Source organism: Haliotis asinina, chromosome 12 (assembly GCF_037392515.1).
Source record: "Haliotis asinina isolate JCU_RB_2024 chromosome 12, JCU_Hal_asi_v2, whole genome shotgun sequence".
NCBI lineage: Eukaryota > Metazoa > Mollusca > Gastropoda > Lepetellida > Haliotidae > Haliotis > Haliotis asinina.
The window spans coordinates 37,619,345-37,636,764 of record NC_090291.1 but is presented as its reverse complement, the minus strand read 5'-3'; the positions used below and the strand labels follow the sequence as shown (position 1 = coordinate 37,636,764).

Genomic DNA, 17,420 nt, shown 5'->3' with positions numbered 1-17,420 from the left:
TTTTCAGAGATTTCAGAACACCTTTAAGGCAGTTTTGTCTTCCAAGCCTATCTGTTTCGCAAAAGTGCGTGAGTATGGTCTTACGCCGCATTTAGTAATATTCCAGCAATATCATGGTTGAGGACACCAGAAATGGTCTTTAGACACTGCACCCATGTAGGGAATCGAATCCGGGTTCTTCACACCGTGTCTGATTTTGGAGTATCGAACCCGGGTCTTTGGCATGATGGCGAACGCTTTAAACTAGGCTACCCCACCATCCCTGCAAACTCAAATTTGACAATGATACGTGACCTTTGACATTATAATATTATATTATTTTCATTGTTATGTTTCAGTACTAATCCTGCTGATCAACTGCGCAAGTGTTAAAGTGGCAACTAAAGTCCAGGACATTCTGACCGGAAGTAAACTTGTCGCCATTGCCATAATATCTGTCGGTGGGATCTACAAGATAGCTACAGGTGGGTTTGAATCAATACAGTGTCGGGACACAATACCAGCCCGTCAATACCAATTTCATTTTAATTAACACAACTGCTGACAGTATTGACTTGACATGGCGTGTTTTGGACAGCTGTCTACATGACCATATCATGCCTGTTTCAAGGCAGTCATTACCAGCAGCATGACATAATACAACACACAAGATGCTGTGCGATAGGCCTTCGTTTGTCGCCTACCTGACAGATGAATCGATTCTGGGCGGTTTCTCCGGAGTACGATGACATTTATCCAAAGTAATAATTTTCAGCAACCAGAATTCGGATGATTCCGGTGGAATGAAGTTTCCCTAAACGTCAGTTGAGTGGCTCTAAGCGTGTGTGCTTTGTCCCTAGACCCGCGAAGACCCTGGTTAAAACAGATCTTCAGTAACCCCATTTTCTCCTCACAGAGGTTACTTGCCACATCTGCCTACGAACGAGGGGCGGTGGGGTAGTTTAGTGGTTAAAGCGTTCGCTCGTCACGCAGAGGACCCGGGTTCGATTCCCCACATGGGTACAATGTGTGAAGCCCATTTTCTGGTGTCCCCCGCCGTGATATTGCTGGAATATTGCTAAAAGCGGCGTAAAACTAAACTCACTCACTCCTACGAACGTAGTAAGATGACAAGTAACCACTGTGGGAAGAGAATGCAGTAACCCATGCTAAGCGTTAACAGCGACAAACGGGATTGGGTGGTCTGACTCGCCGCCATATAGCTGGAATATTGCTGAGTGCGGCGTTAAACAACAACAAAACAAACCCTACTCTTGATGGCCCTGACCTTGTGAACATGCGACTCTTTTTTCGTAATGGTTGGAGACACTGAGCGCTGTGTCAGCTACATTTCGGTAGAGCTCTTGGGGCCAGTGCCAGATGCCAGACAAATGGAGTGAGTATGGTTGTACGCGGCTTTTAGCAATATTTCAGTAACATCACTGTAGGGGACACCGGAAATGGACTTCACACATTGTGCTTATGTGAGGAATCGAACCCGGGTCATCGGCTGACATCGAAGTTATTATAGTCTGGGATGCGCCGGAACTTATACAGTCGATGATAGTCTGGTAAAATAATATTGTATTGGCATACCAAGGTTTACAATTTCTCATGTAGTACAAACTGAGGCACATTTATAGTGAACTGGAAAAGTTTATATTGTTTAATAGATTGTGAACCTATACAACAGCCTGTAGACTCATGAAACATGTACAGTGTGTAATAATGTGGAACCTTTTACAATTTATAATAGACCGGAATCTTTAAATACGCCTTCACCTTATCAAACGAGTAGTCATTGGAACTCTTTAGAATCAGTCTAAGTAAACTTATCCTCAATACTTTTCGTTACACTTCACTACTGAGTCTAACAAAACCTTATGGGAGGTCGCGTCAGGTAACATTTGAGGTTGACCAATCAGAACACAGCTTACCAAATCGCGAACGTGCACATTCGCACATACCCTTTGAACTTTTATCTCGAAAAGGTTCGTATCCGAACGATTCCGAATGCTATTTCGCGTACGCTCTCTTCCGGGTGATGCACACGACGTACGTACAACCATGACGACGGTGAGTAAACAGTCGGTGCAAATAGTGTTTTGGGCAATATTCAAGGATGTTATCTTGCGGAAATATTAGCTCATGGTAACCATGTCAACACAAACCCCAAAGCGTATATACTGCAGGTGAAATAAATGTGTTATATGCGGATTGTTTGTGGAGAGATCTGTGTCGGTGACCTGAATATTTTGAAAGTCCCTCCGATCCCTAAATACATGTAATAGCCGTTGTCTCATTGGTTAAATCTATTTAACCGTCTGGCGTTTGATTGGACGGTCATTGGTCGCGGAAAGGTCACCTTCTACTAGGTTTTGTTAGACTCAGTGGTGGAGTGTAACGAATAACACTGAGACTAAGTTTACTTAGACTGTCTTTAGAATCTGAAATACACTGGAAACGTACAGTTTGTAGGGAAACTGAAACTAATACACTTTGTTACGATGTGTCTTAAAATAAAGCCAAGAAAGGAACCAAATACAACTCGTAGTATACTGGAATAGACACGTTACATAGTTTATTACAGAAACACATACAGTGTTTAATGCACACGCATGCAGTCAGCTGTATTTGGGAATACACGAATCTATAATGGACGTTAAGTAATGTACATGTATACAATAAATCTATTTCCCAAGGATTTAGTCAGGGCATACAATAAATCATACTATAGTTGATACAACTGGCAAGGGTTCATTGTGACGGCTGTTACACACGACCTCCAATGGGGGCTATACACTGGGAGTTAAGACATGTATACATGAGGCTAGAGGCGTATACAGGTAACACAGTTCAGCTCAGGTGTTCCAGGACCTGTTACCTAGCCTTTGAAGTGAACAAATCGGATCGGGCGTTTCGACTGGGTGGATTGATTGATTGCTGTTGACTGACTTGTGTAGAGTTGCCTGTAACACCTGGTTACGTTTACAGATGCTTCTGTAGCTCTGAAATACACTCTCCGCCAGGGAACCATCTTCATGGGCTCAATGGCGGACAGCGTTCGAAATTACCGCCAGTTCTAACTCCCGAAAGCCGACTGAAAACCACTCGAACCCACAGCTTCTGTTTTCTTCAGGTCCTTTAACCCAACACCCTTTGCCTCACTAATGACTAAGAGTAATTATTTTTCAGAAAATATCATTCAGTATTTTCTAGTTTTTAATCTCGATTACCACTGACATGTTCCTGTCTGAACATTCTGATTCAGACTTGGATCTTGACATAGATGCTGAGTTTGTGGTACATGAAGACTAGACTAGTCAGTCACTACGGTTAAATTAAATTCTTTATCTCAGTTTGTTAGTTGTCACATATTATGTTGCTGGGAATTACGTGTACTGAGCTAAAATGTAGGACCTATACATTCAGATCAGGGCCCACAACCTTTTATGGTTCTGGGTCCTGTGGGCCTACAGCTTTTCAGGGTTCAGGGCAAACAATGACAGTGGACTTAGTCCAATGTGCGTTTGTCTGTCGAAGGAGACAATCGTTGACGACCTAGGCACACTACTGTCTAGAATAACGCTTCCTCTTCGAATATAGGTATATATAACGGTAACAGATACTCCCAATTGAAAGAGAGCCCCAGTGAGTTGGAAGATTCAGAACCTAGTCATGAGGAAATCTAGACTTGCTTCATTTAGGGCTTTAGCGTTACAAAGAGGCTGTGACTGGCACAAGTTATTTGCCTCATCCCCTGTGGATTGAAGCCTTTATACGTCACACCGAATTTTTAAATTAGTATGAAGATATAATCAGAGCACGTCACAGGGCTCGTATTACCTGTCGTGTCTAGTAAAAATACAATGCAGGCAAACGCGACGCTCAGACCCTGAACTCTGAACCGTGAAACCACTCTCTCTCTCTCTCTCTCCCTCCCTTCACCCCACCCCCCCCCACCCCCTCACCACACACACACCTCCTTCCCATATACATGTACACTCTCTCGACAAACACATACATGCGCGCGATGCACAACGGAAATCCTTTCGTCAGTTACATGTATTAATTGTAAAATCACTTGAAAATCTGCATACATCGTGTAGGCGATGGCTAAAGTGACGTCTATGTCAATTTGACCGACGTCCCTTTTCATGACATCGCAGTGAGAGTCTGTCACACGTGCCAGTCGCCTAACAATATTGGAAGTGAAACGTGAAACCAGTACACACTTTGTCGGTTGCCCCAGTCAACCCAGCTGTATCATATGCCCATCTCGTTTTCCATCTTACTTTCCTGGTCATCTGTGGGTCAGCTGTCCATCACGTGCGAACTGATGACAAGGTGATAACTAAACTAACGCTTGGTCACTGCATATATATACTTTTGATAGTAACAAATAAATTCATTTAAATTGAAAAGTGAGTTTGGAGTGAGGAAATCTCAACTTGCTTAATTAGGGCTTTAGCATTGGAGCCAGGGCTCGGTAGAAATGAAAATAATATGATAAAGGAACTAGGTGATAACGTCCTTTGTTTGACAGGCGATGATCCCCGACAACCTAAGACTGTCTGTTTGTCAGACTGCCGTGACATGAAATATAGATATATCTAAATGTAGGTACAACGATCCCTCACATCTGTTGGTGCAGGATATCAAATTGATTCATGATATTCATTATGAAGATACTAAATAATGTTTGTCGATTTTACAAACTGCCATATCAGACTCTTTTGATGTACAAAATAATGTATTAAGCAATCGATTTTACAAGCTAAATTAGTGAATCTTGGCTTTGAGAGGCAGAAGTAGACCAACCAAGGAAAATAGTCACATACATTAAATACACGATGACCCCTCACCCATTCCTTACACAGAACACAAACCCTGTTATCACTTTATGATTATACTTTATTATTTACTATCCTGCAAGTCTAATATCAATAGGTTATTCCCCGTGAAGCCATCAGTGTATGTACATTGCTGACCTTTGCAGGTCATATGCCTCAAATCGAATAAAGCGTTTGCAGTCCGAGGTCACCTGTCTTATATCGAGAATAGCGTTTGCTGCGGAAGGTCATGCGTCCTATGTCGAGTGAAGTGTTTACTGCAGAAGGTCACATGTCTTATGTCGAGTAAGGCGTTTGCTGTATAAGGTCACTTGTCTTTTGTCGAGTTAAGTGTATGCTGTGGAAGAACATGTATCTTATTTCGAGTAAAGTGTTTACTGTAGTAGGTCACGTGTCTTATGTCGAGTAAAGTGTATGCTGTGGAAGGACACGTCTTGTGTCGAGTACAGTGTTTGCTGTAGTAGGTCACGTGTCCTCTGTCGAGTAAAGTGTTTGCTGTAAAACGTCACGTGTCCTATGTAATTACAGTGCCACATATTCACTATACTTTGATCTCGTATATACAAATTTGAAACTGAAGTTGCCTTTGGGAAGTTGTGTTTCTGCACCAATGCTTTCACAAACAAATCAGTTTATGTCAGAATTCAGAATCACGGGAAAAAAACTTTAAACTGGGCATTTGACATTTTATCCTCTTCTTGTTCTCTTTCTTAACAAAGCTAAGACATCTTTCATAGTTGCTAAGAAATGGTCTTATTTGTTCATGTAACACAGACAGCAGACACAAACACACTGGTTGCGTTTGCATTAATATTGGAGACTAGGTCCCTATTCCCAATACAATACTCCTTACAACTTTAAGTAATGTTTAAGCTGCCTCTGGATATATGGTGTCTCGTGGTGATACAACGATGTATCATGGACCCTCGCGATAGGAATATCGTGTCATATTGCCTAAATGTGTTTTGTACCAATGCACTCGTATCTCGCAGTTGACGACGCAAACATCTATGCTATTGATGAATCGTTGCACCGATTCTGTTTCCTGTTGTAGGTGACTTGTCTCACATAGGGTTGAGTGTTTGCTGTAGTGCACACGTGCAGTTTGTTTGATACAGCAGGTGATGTTTCATGTGTAAACTGTTTGTTGTTGCAGGCTGTGTCCTCTACTTAGAAAAAAACTGTTTGCTGTTGCAGGCCGTACGTCCTATTTAGATAACTGTTTGTGTGGCAGGCTGTGTCTCCTACTTAGATAAAAAACTGTTTGCTGTTGCAGGCCGTACGTCCTATTTAGATAACTGTTTGTGTGGCAGGCTGTGTCTCCTGCTTAGATAAAAACTGTTTGCTGTTGCAGGCAGTACTTCCTATTTAGATAAAAACTGTTTGTGTGGCAGGCTGTGTCTCCTACTTAGATAAAAACTGTTCGCTGTTGCAGGCAGTACTTCCTATTTAGATAAAAACTGTTTGTGTGGCAGGCTGTGTCTCCTGCTTATAGATAAAAACTGTTCGCTGTTGCAGGTTGTGTCTCCTATGTAGATAACAGATGTTTGCTGTTGTAGGCCGTACGTCCTATTTAGATAAAAAAAACCTGTTTGTACTGCAGGCTGTGTCTACTACTTAGATAAAAACTGTTTGCTGTTGCAGGCAGTACGTCCTATATAGCTGAGGGCTTCCAGGATACAGAGAGTAACCCGTCCATCATCGCCCTCGCTTTCTACAATGGCTTGTGGGCATATGACGGCTGGTGAGGTGTAACAGTTTGTTCCTCATTGTTCCACTTTGTTCCTCAATCGCGGTATAGTATGACATATTGACACACGTGGGGGCGGGGCAATACAGAGTACGACCTATCCGCTATGGAATTCTACTAGAATCACATGATGCTTTAATAGCCAGATTAGGAGAGACATTCGATACCAAGTTAAACACGCAGGTAGTGACGTCATCTCAGAATCTAAGATGTCGTGACGAGTAAGGGTCGAACAATAACAAGAATCTTATTCTATTTCAAGACCATACCCTCTAGGGAATGCCATGGTTTTGGGTGACCAGACCCTACTCGATTCCCTCAGAACCTCATTGACCTGTTACAAAAGACCAGCGGATAGTCAATAATACGGTCCATTGAATCCCATTGTAACGAAAGTTTCGATGTCATAATACATACACTCGAATGAAATCGATGACAGGAAGTATATAAAAGTCTACCTATTTTCAGAAACCCCGAAAATTTTAGTCAACCGAAACTTTCACATGGGATTGTGGAGTTCAGCGTTCGGTGTATGCGTCGTCATGAGTTATTTCCCTTTACCTACTAACGTGAAGGTTTAGGGAAGGTTATCTAAATGTAAACGTGTTAGTCAATGGAGTAGCCACTGATCCGTACCATTACAATATTGGTTAAATGCTCGCCACTCCTCTGGTGGTGGATGTTGGTGGTGGATGTTTGTTGCCGCACACAGCAATACCCCAGCTATGCAGCGGCGGTCTGTGAATAAACGAGTCCTGACAAATCCAGTGGTCAAAAACATGAACATCGGCCTACGCGACTGGTATGCCATGACATGTCTCAACAAAGTCAGCAAGCTAAAATTAGACTGTTTTATCGTCTCTTTTGACATACATGGGTTTATAGGTACACGGAGTAACACAATTGGACAAGGAGTAGGCGTCCCTATTGGGACCAATTGTGCTCCACTCCTCGAGGGTCCGTTTTCTTTATATAGAACCGTGAAGTTCCCGGGGTAGAATAGGCCTTCAGCAACCCATGCTTGCCATAAAAAGTAACTATGCTTGTCGTAAGAGGCGACTAACGGGATCGGGTGGTCAGACTCGCTGACTTGGTTGACACATCTCATCGGTTCCCAGTTGCGCAGATCGATGCTCATGTTGTTGGTCACTGGATTGTCTAGTCCAGGGTCGATTATTTACAGACCGCCGCCATATAGCTGGAATATTGCTGAATGCGGAGTAAAACTAAACTCACTCACTCACTTTTTCTTTATATCAAACTTTGTCATCGGGTTGGCAAATGAAAAAAAGTAATTTGGCTAATGATGATTGAATATCGTTCAGAAACGAACAAATTCAACATTACCTTCCACTGATTTTCCTGAAATATGGGGAACGAGTAAGACATCCTCAACAATGTCACATTTACATCACTGCACATCAATTCGGAGTGACAGTCTAGAGATGAGCATCGACCTACGCGACTGGGGCACCATGACCTGTGTCAACCAAGTCTAGAGTGACAGTCTAGAGATGAATTCAGCTTCTCAATAGTCAGTCTTCCTTTCATGTCAAACAACGCTTGACAAACTATCTTTTACGTTTTTTTTTTGGTTTACAATTCACATTTTGTAAACGTAAAGTCAAGCGTGCTTTTCACTAAAATTTCAAAGAGCGTCATGCACATTTGACTCAGTGGTTCAGTAAAGGTTGCAGCGTTCAAGGTCTCAGTAAAAGCTTTCTACATGTTTTATTAGACAAAAGGTGAAGTGGCTGTTTCTATGGTGGCCTGCTGGGGACATAGCTTTCTTGGTTTTAGTTACGACCAGGAGAAAGCGATAAGAAGGGAAAAGAAAGCGAAAGCGCAAGACGAGAAAGCGATAGACGAGAACGCGATAACACGAAATACACAATCGTTTTCTAGTCACTTTCTCTTTTCGCTTTCTCGTCTTGCACCATCGCTATTGCGTCTCGCGCTATCGCTTTATCTCCTCGCACTATCGCATTCTTAATTCGCGCTTTCGCTTTCTCATCTCTCACTATCGCTTTCTCATCTCGCACTACCACTTTCTCTTCTCGTACCATCAGCTTCTCTTCTCACACTATCGCTTTCTCTTCTCGTCTCGCTCTATCGCTTCCGTATTTGAAAACGAGAAAACGATGTCCCCTCTGGGTCCCCATATACTGAAGACTCTTGCCATGTGGATAGACACTTGTACCAGCATCCGCTCTCATCCCGCAAGTCAAACAGTGGCATCTGACATTAACGTGATAGTCACTCAGTGCATCACCCGCAAACAAACAGACATTTTACGTGTGTTTCAAGCTCTAGAGTAGATAAATGCAAGGATGATGGTTTTGTCTGTTCCTCAGTACCTGTGCCAAATTATTTACCCAACAATCCCTGCAATGCTAAGACCCTAAATGAAGCAAGTCTGGATTTTCTCAGGTTCTGAATCTCCCGTCTCCCTTTCATTTTAAGTGGCTTTATTTGTTACAATCAACACACACGTACACATACACACACGTTCACATACACGCAGGCACGCACTCTCTTTCTCTCCAGAAAGTATAAATGTGCAGAGCCTAGGCAATAGTCACGATGATGGTGAGCGTGTTTATTGTATCGTATATAACTAAATAAACACGTCAAATTTCAGGAATAACCTCAACTTTGTCACGGAGGAATTAAAGAACCCCCAAAGGTATGTGCTTTATCATTCTGTATTTAATCTGAGCATGTACTAGCTGCGCTCTCATCACAATGAGCAAGCAAGCAGTGTTATTAGTCGCTTAACACAATGCAAATTTTCTGTACACCTGATAAACTCTTTTCCAAAACAGAATGTCCCTATGCTGACAATTCGTCTTGGCGTCACGGTAAATCTGATAACATTTTTACATGGAGAGATGGTAACAGATTTAAGGAGTGGGATGGGAAAATGTTTCATTCTGCCATGGTTGTGCAGTAGCACATATGAAGTTCATCCGTGAACATACACGTTTGAAATGCTCCTCAGCAAGCAATTCATGCTTGTCGTAAGAGGTGGTGGTCAGTCTCGCCGACTCGGTTGACTCATGTGTAAATCGATGCTCATGGTGTTGACCACTAGGGTATCTGGCCCGGCTTAGATTATTTGCAGACGTCTGGTATATTGCTCATTGCGTCCTTAAACAGTGAGCGAGTTTGGTTTTACGCTACTTTCAACACTGTTCCAGCAACATCACAACAGGAGAAACACCAGAAATAGGTTTCACACATTGTGCCCATTGGTGGAATCAAACCCTGGTCCTGTGTAGCCTTGTTAGCCTTGGTGTAGCTGTTTTAACCTTGTACCGGTAATAGCCTTGGTGTAGCGTTGTTAGCATTGGTGTAGCTGTGTAAGCTTTGTTGTATCTGTGTTAGCCTTGTTGTAGCTGTGTTAGCCTTGTTGTAGCTGTGTTAGCCTTGTTGTAGCTGTTAGCCTTGATGTATCTGTGTTAGCCTTGATGTATCTGTGATAGCCTTGATGTAGCTGTGTTAGCCTTGATGTAGCTGTGTTAACCTTGATGTATCTGTGTTAGCCTTGTTGTAGCTGTTAGCCTTGTTGTAGCTGTGTTAGCCTTGTTGTATCTGTGATAGCCTTGGTGTAGCTGTGTAAGCTTTGTTGTAGCTGTGTTAGCCTTGTTGTAGCTGTGTTAGCCGTGTTGTATCTGTGATAGCCTTGGTGTATCTGTGTAAGCTTTGTTGTATCTGTGTTAGCCTTGTTGTAGCTGTGTTAGCCGTGTCGTAGTTGTGTTAGCCATGGTGTAGCTGTGTTAGCCTTGTTGTTGCCGTGTTAGCCTCGGAGTAGCTCTGTTAGCCTTGGTATAGCTGTTACCCTTGTTGTATCTGAGTTGGGCTTGGTGTAGCTGTTACCCTTGGTGTAGCTGTTTTAGCTTTGGTGTAGCTGTTAGGCTTGGTGTAGCTGTGTTAGCCTTGGTGTAGCTGTCTTAGGCTTGGTGTAGCTATGTAAGCCTTGTTGTAGTGGCTTGATAGATAGACGGGTTCATATGCAGAGATTAGGCGAAATTGAGTTGTGCGTCAGAGACTAACTGCCTACATGGTGTGAGTGAGGGAATGAGTAAGTATGTTTTTACGCCGTTTTTAGCAATATCACGGCGGGGGACACGAGAAATGGGTTTCACACATTTTACCCTTGTGAGTCTCTATATGCACGTGTGTGCGTGTCTGAATTTACTATTCAGGACAAATACAGGTTTTAAAGACCTACGTCAATGAAGTGCCACGTTGCACATATGTGCTTCTCAGAGGCAGTGTACATATTTCCATACGATCAGTCTTTCTTTTTTCCCCTTAATGCCGAGCGTCAGCCATCGTAATTAGCGCCATCATTGAATGTCTATAGGTATGACGCCCCCGGAGAACGAACAATTGTTCTGCCTCTCCGGTGGGGTAGCCTTAAGCGTTAGCTCGACACGCCGAAGACCTGGATTCGATTCCCAACGTGTATGGTGTGTGAAGACCATTTCTGGTGTCCTCCGCCGTGATACTTGTACAGGCGGCGTAATACTACACGCTCCTCTTTAAGATTCTTTTTGGATTAGACCAAGTGAGTGAGTGAGTGAGTTTAGTTTTACGCCGCACTCAGCAATATTCCAGCTATATGGCGGCGGTCTGTAAATAATCGAGTCTGGACCAGAAAATCCAGTGATCAACAACATGAGCATCGATCTGCGCAGTTGGGAACCGATGACGTGTGTCAACCAAGTCAACGAGTCTGACCACCCGATCCCGTTAGTCGCCTCTTACGACAAGCATAGTCACCTTTATGGCAAGCATGGGTTGCTGAAGGCCTATTCTACCCCGGGACCTTAACACCAAGGGAGACAACTTAGTATTTCATAAAACAGTTCCATTTCAATTCTGGTCATTCCTATAATCAGGAATAAAACAATGCAAACACGTATTATCTATCTATATCTTCGGCTTAGCACATTTATTACATACGACCACGAAGGTAAATGTTCTCACGGGTTTGAAAAAGAAATAACCGCGTGTCGCCGGGTACCAATGTTGACGGAATCTGTATACATACCTGTCTGCAGGAACCATACGTGTCTCCTGTAACCAATGTTATCACACAGTTGAGGGCCAGGTCAATGTTTCAGAAATCTACCCAGGGCAATATTACTCGGCGTCCCACTTACGACAATCTGCTACGTACTCGTCAACATCGGCTACTTTAGCGTCATCTCTAAAGAGGAAGTTCTGCTCATTGATGCCGTAGCAGTGGTAAGTATCTGTGTGTTGTTGGATTGGACATTGAATGTATTATTGGTTTGGTCATACTCTTCCCACAGAGGTTACTTGCGGCGGTGAAAAACAAAACAAACACACACCCCCCCCCCCCCCCCCAAAGAAAAAACAACAAACAAACAAACAAAACCAAAACCAAAACAAAACAAAACAAAAACCCAGACACCCCACCAAAAAACCAAGACAAAAAATAATAAAATAAAATAAAATAGAAACCAAGAATACAAAAAAAAACCCCAAACAAAACGCTACGCTCTTCTTTTTATCCAACACGTGTTACATCGAGGCATTACATCCTACTTTACCAATACAAGTAAATGTGAGGCCACAATTGAACCTCCTCAGTCTGGATATATGTCGATGTAACACACCTGACACTTAATGGCTAGCTTGTCCGTTGTCAACAAGGGTGATGGAGACGCCATTGATCCGCCATTACATGACAGAGTTCTGTCTAGATGGAACATTTGCTCATGGCGCATGGGAAGAGGCTCTAGTTTTCCCGAATCATACAGAAATAACCGAGGTCATACGGTTGATCATTTCTGAATCAACGTCGCAGATTGTACAACTAAATCTGGTTGTAATCAATCACAAATCCTGAACACTTGCACCATTAAAGGGTCGTATTAGAATTGAGGTTCGTAGTAAACGAAAAGTAAACTCACTCACTAGTCCTACAGACCACCGTCACGTATCTGGAATAGTCCGTCAAGCAACAAACACATCCATTTACACAACTGTGAATGCTAAGATAAGAACAAGATTAGAAGTAGCTGTCACAGAGAAAACTCAATGCCTGGTTTATTGACACCTATATGTCTGCCTGACTGTCTGCTAATGACAATATGCAATGCACAGCTTCAATTATTGATCATTTGCAATTTGAAATTAACTCCTATCGGTCTTATAAGCCATAAACAAAGAGACGACCAAGCGTATCGGAAAATGAACCAGTGGCTAATGATAAGGCGTCGTTACACATGAGACCCACCGGCCATGACTGGGTTCGGTATCGCGGCTGCTTCGTTTCGAGGGAGGTAAACCCAAGTACAAAATCTTGCACTTTCGATTTGCGATTATACTCGTATAATTTTGTTTATTTGTTTTTTCACAATCACCAAAGCATTTTATATATCAGGAACAAGTGATAACTATGTTTTCACTATGTTTGATTTTTGGGTTGCATGTGACCTTGAAGTACAGTGTTACCTACATTTTCGGGAATTGACCGGTAACCTTGCTGTATAATCCAGGCCTCCCTGTGACATTGTAATTTGAACAGGAATATTCCCAGGAATATCACGACGACGTATTCTTTGTAACAATTGTCTTATTTCCATATTGCACGTGTTGCATTTGTTTAACAGACGTGGGGTAACAAAATCCTAGGAGTTATGACGTGGATCATCCCCGTGTTCGTCGTCCTGTCCTGCTTTGGTTCAGCCAATGGGTCGCTGTTCGCAAGTGGGAGGTACGTCCAGTCCCCAGTATGTTCTAACTTCAATACATTCACTGACCAATAGGGCTGTACATAACGCATACTATCGTATGATTGCAATTTTGGAGTCACCGATGGCAATTAATCGCTGGTAGAAACGAAAACCTATCGATGGTATGTGGTCTATCGACACTTTGTATTAACTCACTTCTTTGATAAATGCGCAGGGCAAAATACAGGAAGTGCGAGATTCGTTCACATGGATTTAGAGTTATCCGCCCCTGTAGGCTTGCAGCTTCACTGAATATGACAGGTGATGTTGGCCCTCATGTACGATATACCAGTAAATGTTAACATGGCTTGTGTGTTATTTTGTCACCAGGTTGTGCTTCGTGGCTGCCAGGGAAGGCCATCAGATGCAGATGCTGTCCTTCATTGACATACACCGACGCACCCCAGTTACAGCACTTATATTTACGGTAATTAGTTATATTAACGTCTACGTTGTACATCAGCATACACCTTCAGCCCAGGCAAACACTGCTAAACGATTGAAGCTGTTCCGATACATCCTTTACTGTGGCCTATGGATGATTTACTGTCTCAGCGGTGTTTCCTGAGTGAGTGAGTGAGTAGTTTTACGTCGCTTTTAGCAATATCCCAGGAATATCACGACGATGTACACCAGTAATAGGCTACACACGTTGTACACATGCGGGGAATCGAACCCGCGTCTAAGGCGTGTCGAGCGAACGCTTTAACCACCAGGCTACCCCACCGTCCCTTCCAGATGCTATAAACACCATGGTAAAAGGCCACGAATGGATCGGATGGTCAAGTCTCATGTCATCGTATCCCCATCGATCATGATGTTTATCACTGGATTGTCTGGTCCAGATTTACAGACCACCATCATATAGCTGGAATACAGCTGACTGTGACCTTAACAAACAAACAAACAAACAAACAAACAAACAAACAAACAAACCGGGCGCGCTTAACGGTGACTTGGTCCAGCGTGTGGTGTTTCAGTCTCTGCTGGTCGGATGTCGTGCTCCTTTGTCAGTTGTGTGAAGTTCTACGACTCAAATGTCTCAACCCAAGAATTGCATCCGCCATGAATGTGGTATCGATTCTCTAGATGCACCAACCATATATGGTTGTCTTGTTGGCCGAGGGATGCCTTTGGATAGATGACGTCTCAAAAGAGACATCTACCCGTGAAGGTTTTAAAAGAAACTTACCCGTGACGATCCGGGTTAGAACCATGCTTGTACGAGGCGATCGGGTGGACTCGCTGGCTTGGTTGACACATGCTCAGTTTAGGATATCGATGCTCATGACGTCAATCTCTGGATTGTCTGATACACATGTGATTATTTCAAGACCGTCACTATATAGCTGAAACATTGCTGAATGCAGCCAAACAGTAAATATTTCAAATGAAAAAATTATTTGTTATGAGCTTACAGGGGTACTTTTCCTGAGTATAGTGACCCAGACTATGACAAAGGTCAATTTTGCTGCTGTAATCAGCCCTTCAAGTGTATGTGAATGCTTGGTTATGCTGGGAAAGTGATACTTGAAATCTGACTACGTCCGGTTTCAGACAGCTGTGGGGATGCTGATGATTTTACCAAGTGATCTGAGTAGCCTGATCAGCTTCTTCGGGTTTGCTGCTTGGATGTTTTACGGTCTTACTTGTGCTTCCTGTATAGTGCTACGTTACACCCAGCCAGACCTACCGCGCCCATACAAGGTAGGTGTCTACGTTACACCCAGCCAGACCTAACGCGCCCATACAAGGTAGGTGTCTACGTTACACCCAGCCAGACCTACCGCGCCCATACAAGGTAGGTGTCTACGTTACACCCAGCCAGACCTAACGCGCCCATACAAGGTAGGTGTCTACGTTACACCCAGCCAGACCTACCGCGCCCATACAAGGTAGGTGTCTACGTTATATGGCATTAGTAAATGCCTGCTTATAAGGCGCTCACATACAGGCGTGTTGCCTGCTCGCGGCGCTTCGTACATCACTATCCCCGACACTATCGTACGTCATAGAACACTATCACACTTTCAAGGTATTGTAAACAGGGCCAGCTTGAATATCTGCACACAATGTTTTTGAAAGAGTTTTTGACAGACTAGAACAAGGTGTCCTTAAAAAATAAATCCCGTCTAAATAGAAATCGAGCAATCCAAATCTATAAATGTTGATTCTGACTTGAAGCCATGTAATGCTATTTTGAACATTTTTTATGAGCTTTTATCTGAGGGCATGCCATTATCCAAAAGATACCAAATGACAGATCGTTTTCCTTTTCTGCGATTTTTAAAAATAAATATCCTACCACAAGGTGTTAGGATGACGAATATCTCGTTAACCACATCACTCATGTATGAAATCTTTGAAATGGCTTTGCTAATGATGCTTTCAAAATAAAATGGAAGCTTTTTCAAACATTGGCCATCGAGAATATTGTTAGTCTGAGACCTTTTTGAACACCCCTCCTACACAAGGAAGCTTCTGGTCTCCAATCAGCTATAATGGGTATATCTGTTTCATGGTCTGTGTGACAGACAAACAAGGATAAGTTGAGCATCGACCTGACAACTGACTCGTATTGGCATGTATGAGTATTGCCCGCGGGCGCTTGCCGTTGTGAGTGAATGGACCCAAGGTTGTCTGTGATCAAGCGTAGCGCGATGAGTGAAGCCAGTGGCCTGTATTATGAGCAAGGCGTGTGCAGCATCGTCCAGTACTGCACGTGCACTACATCTGCTCTCCCTTTCATAAACCAAATGGGTTTGCTCATAGCCGGTCCCGCCTGCTTCTTGTAAACGCATTCTCTGTGCCTGTCCAACTTATCCCTTTTGAAGGTCGTTACACCGTGTTCTGAAAGGGTATTACAGTCCCACAAACACTATCCAGTCACCGTGTGACGCGAATTTATTACGCTTTATTGCTCCTATATTAAAAAATAACAGTTATCAGCAAAAAATAAAACACGACAATACACGTTATATTGTATGTTTAATCACACTGTCAACTGTCCCATTGTTTCATGTGTAACAATGGTGCATTGTTTTCATTTTTTCACATTGGGATCCCATGTGACAAAGACCTCATTTGAATATGAAATAGCTTCAGCACATGGTTCATACATTGACTACTAGACAAGACAGCAATGTGTTGCCCATGTTCAAAAACTTAACCGTTTGGAATACATTGTTGGTAAAATAATCTAAGTGTGAAAATATTTATTAATTAGAGTAAATTCAACGAGCAATGTCAGGAACTTATTGAAAGTATCACCTCTATGATTATCAACTAAATTTTGGGAAAAAACAAACAGTTTTCTTTTCATTTCTGTTGAAATATGATCTTCGCTGAACCGATCTTACACCCATTTTCCTTTCTTCCTTTCTTGAAGTGTTGTGTTGTAATTGACAACCTTGACACGGGATTCGAACCATCATCAAAGTTCGTGAACAAGTCTTCCAGTTCGAACTCACCCAACTGTCGAAGCCAAGATTGCTCCCTTTGCTAAGGAGCATCATTCCCATTTAACGCCTATATAAATTTAGGAAATAGTGCTGTAGGAAATAGACAAATAACCTGTGTTTAGACTGTTACTCTGTATCCCTCAACATAAACTCCATGAAAGAAAGACACGTAAGATGCTAATCAATAGATGAGACATATTCAACACGCATGAAAAAGCACAAAATATGTTTGAGATGACCCGTTGTGTCAGTAGGATGCGCATGCATTTCATGCCAGGTGAGTCGACGGTTCCTCGTCACACCTAGTTAAGCGGCCTAATTGCCGTCTATAGCCTGATCTATTGTTTTCAGCTGCTAGTATTTTTTCTTAGTTATTCCCGATTTTACGAGTAAACATGCATTTCTGGATATCTTCTTACGCATCCCACTGAATGCCCAGTTAGGCCGGAGTGAGTTATTTCGATACATCCCATTGCAATTGAGTAAGTTTGAGGGATACAGACTAACAACCTAAGAAAAGTTTTTTTCTGTTTCTGACAGTACTTTAATCTCTCCTCCGTAAAGTCCCTTTTCACATTTCCTATCTCCCTACCACTAAAACTGC

The 17,420-nt window shown here is 42.7% G+C and overlaps 1 protein-coding gene across 2 annotated transcripts in view; it reads left to right on the top strand.

The window, feature by feature from the left end:
• LOC137257833 (b(0,+)-type amino acid transporter 1-like) overlaps positions 1-17,420 on the top strand; it is a 39,188-nt gene that overhangs the window by 17,489 nt on the left and 4,279 nt on the right. For both annotated transcript variants that reach the window (XM_067795309.1, XM_067795308.1), the window contains exons 5-11: positions 339-464; positions 6,477-6,576; positions 9,224-9,268; positions 11,715-11,838; positions 13,233-13,336; positions 13,686-13,782; positions 14,913-15,062. In XM_067795309.1, the coding sequence (XP_067651410.1) occupies positions 339-464; positions 6,477-6,576; positions 9,224-9,268; positions 11,715-11,838; positions 13,233-13,336; positions 13,686-13,782; positions 14,913-15,062 (746 nt within the window). The remainder of the gene's footprint in view (positions 1-338; positions 465-6,476; positions 6,577-9,223; positions 9,269-11,714; positions 11,839-13,232; positions 13,337-13,685; positions 13,783-14,912; positions 15,063-17,420) is intronic.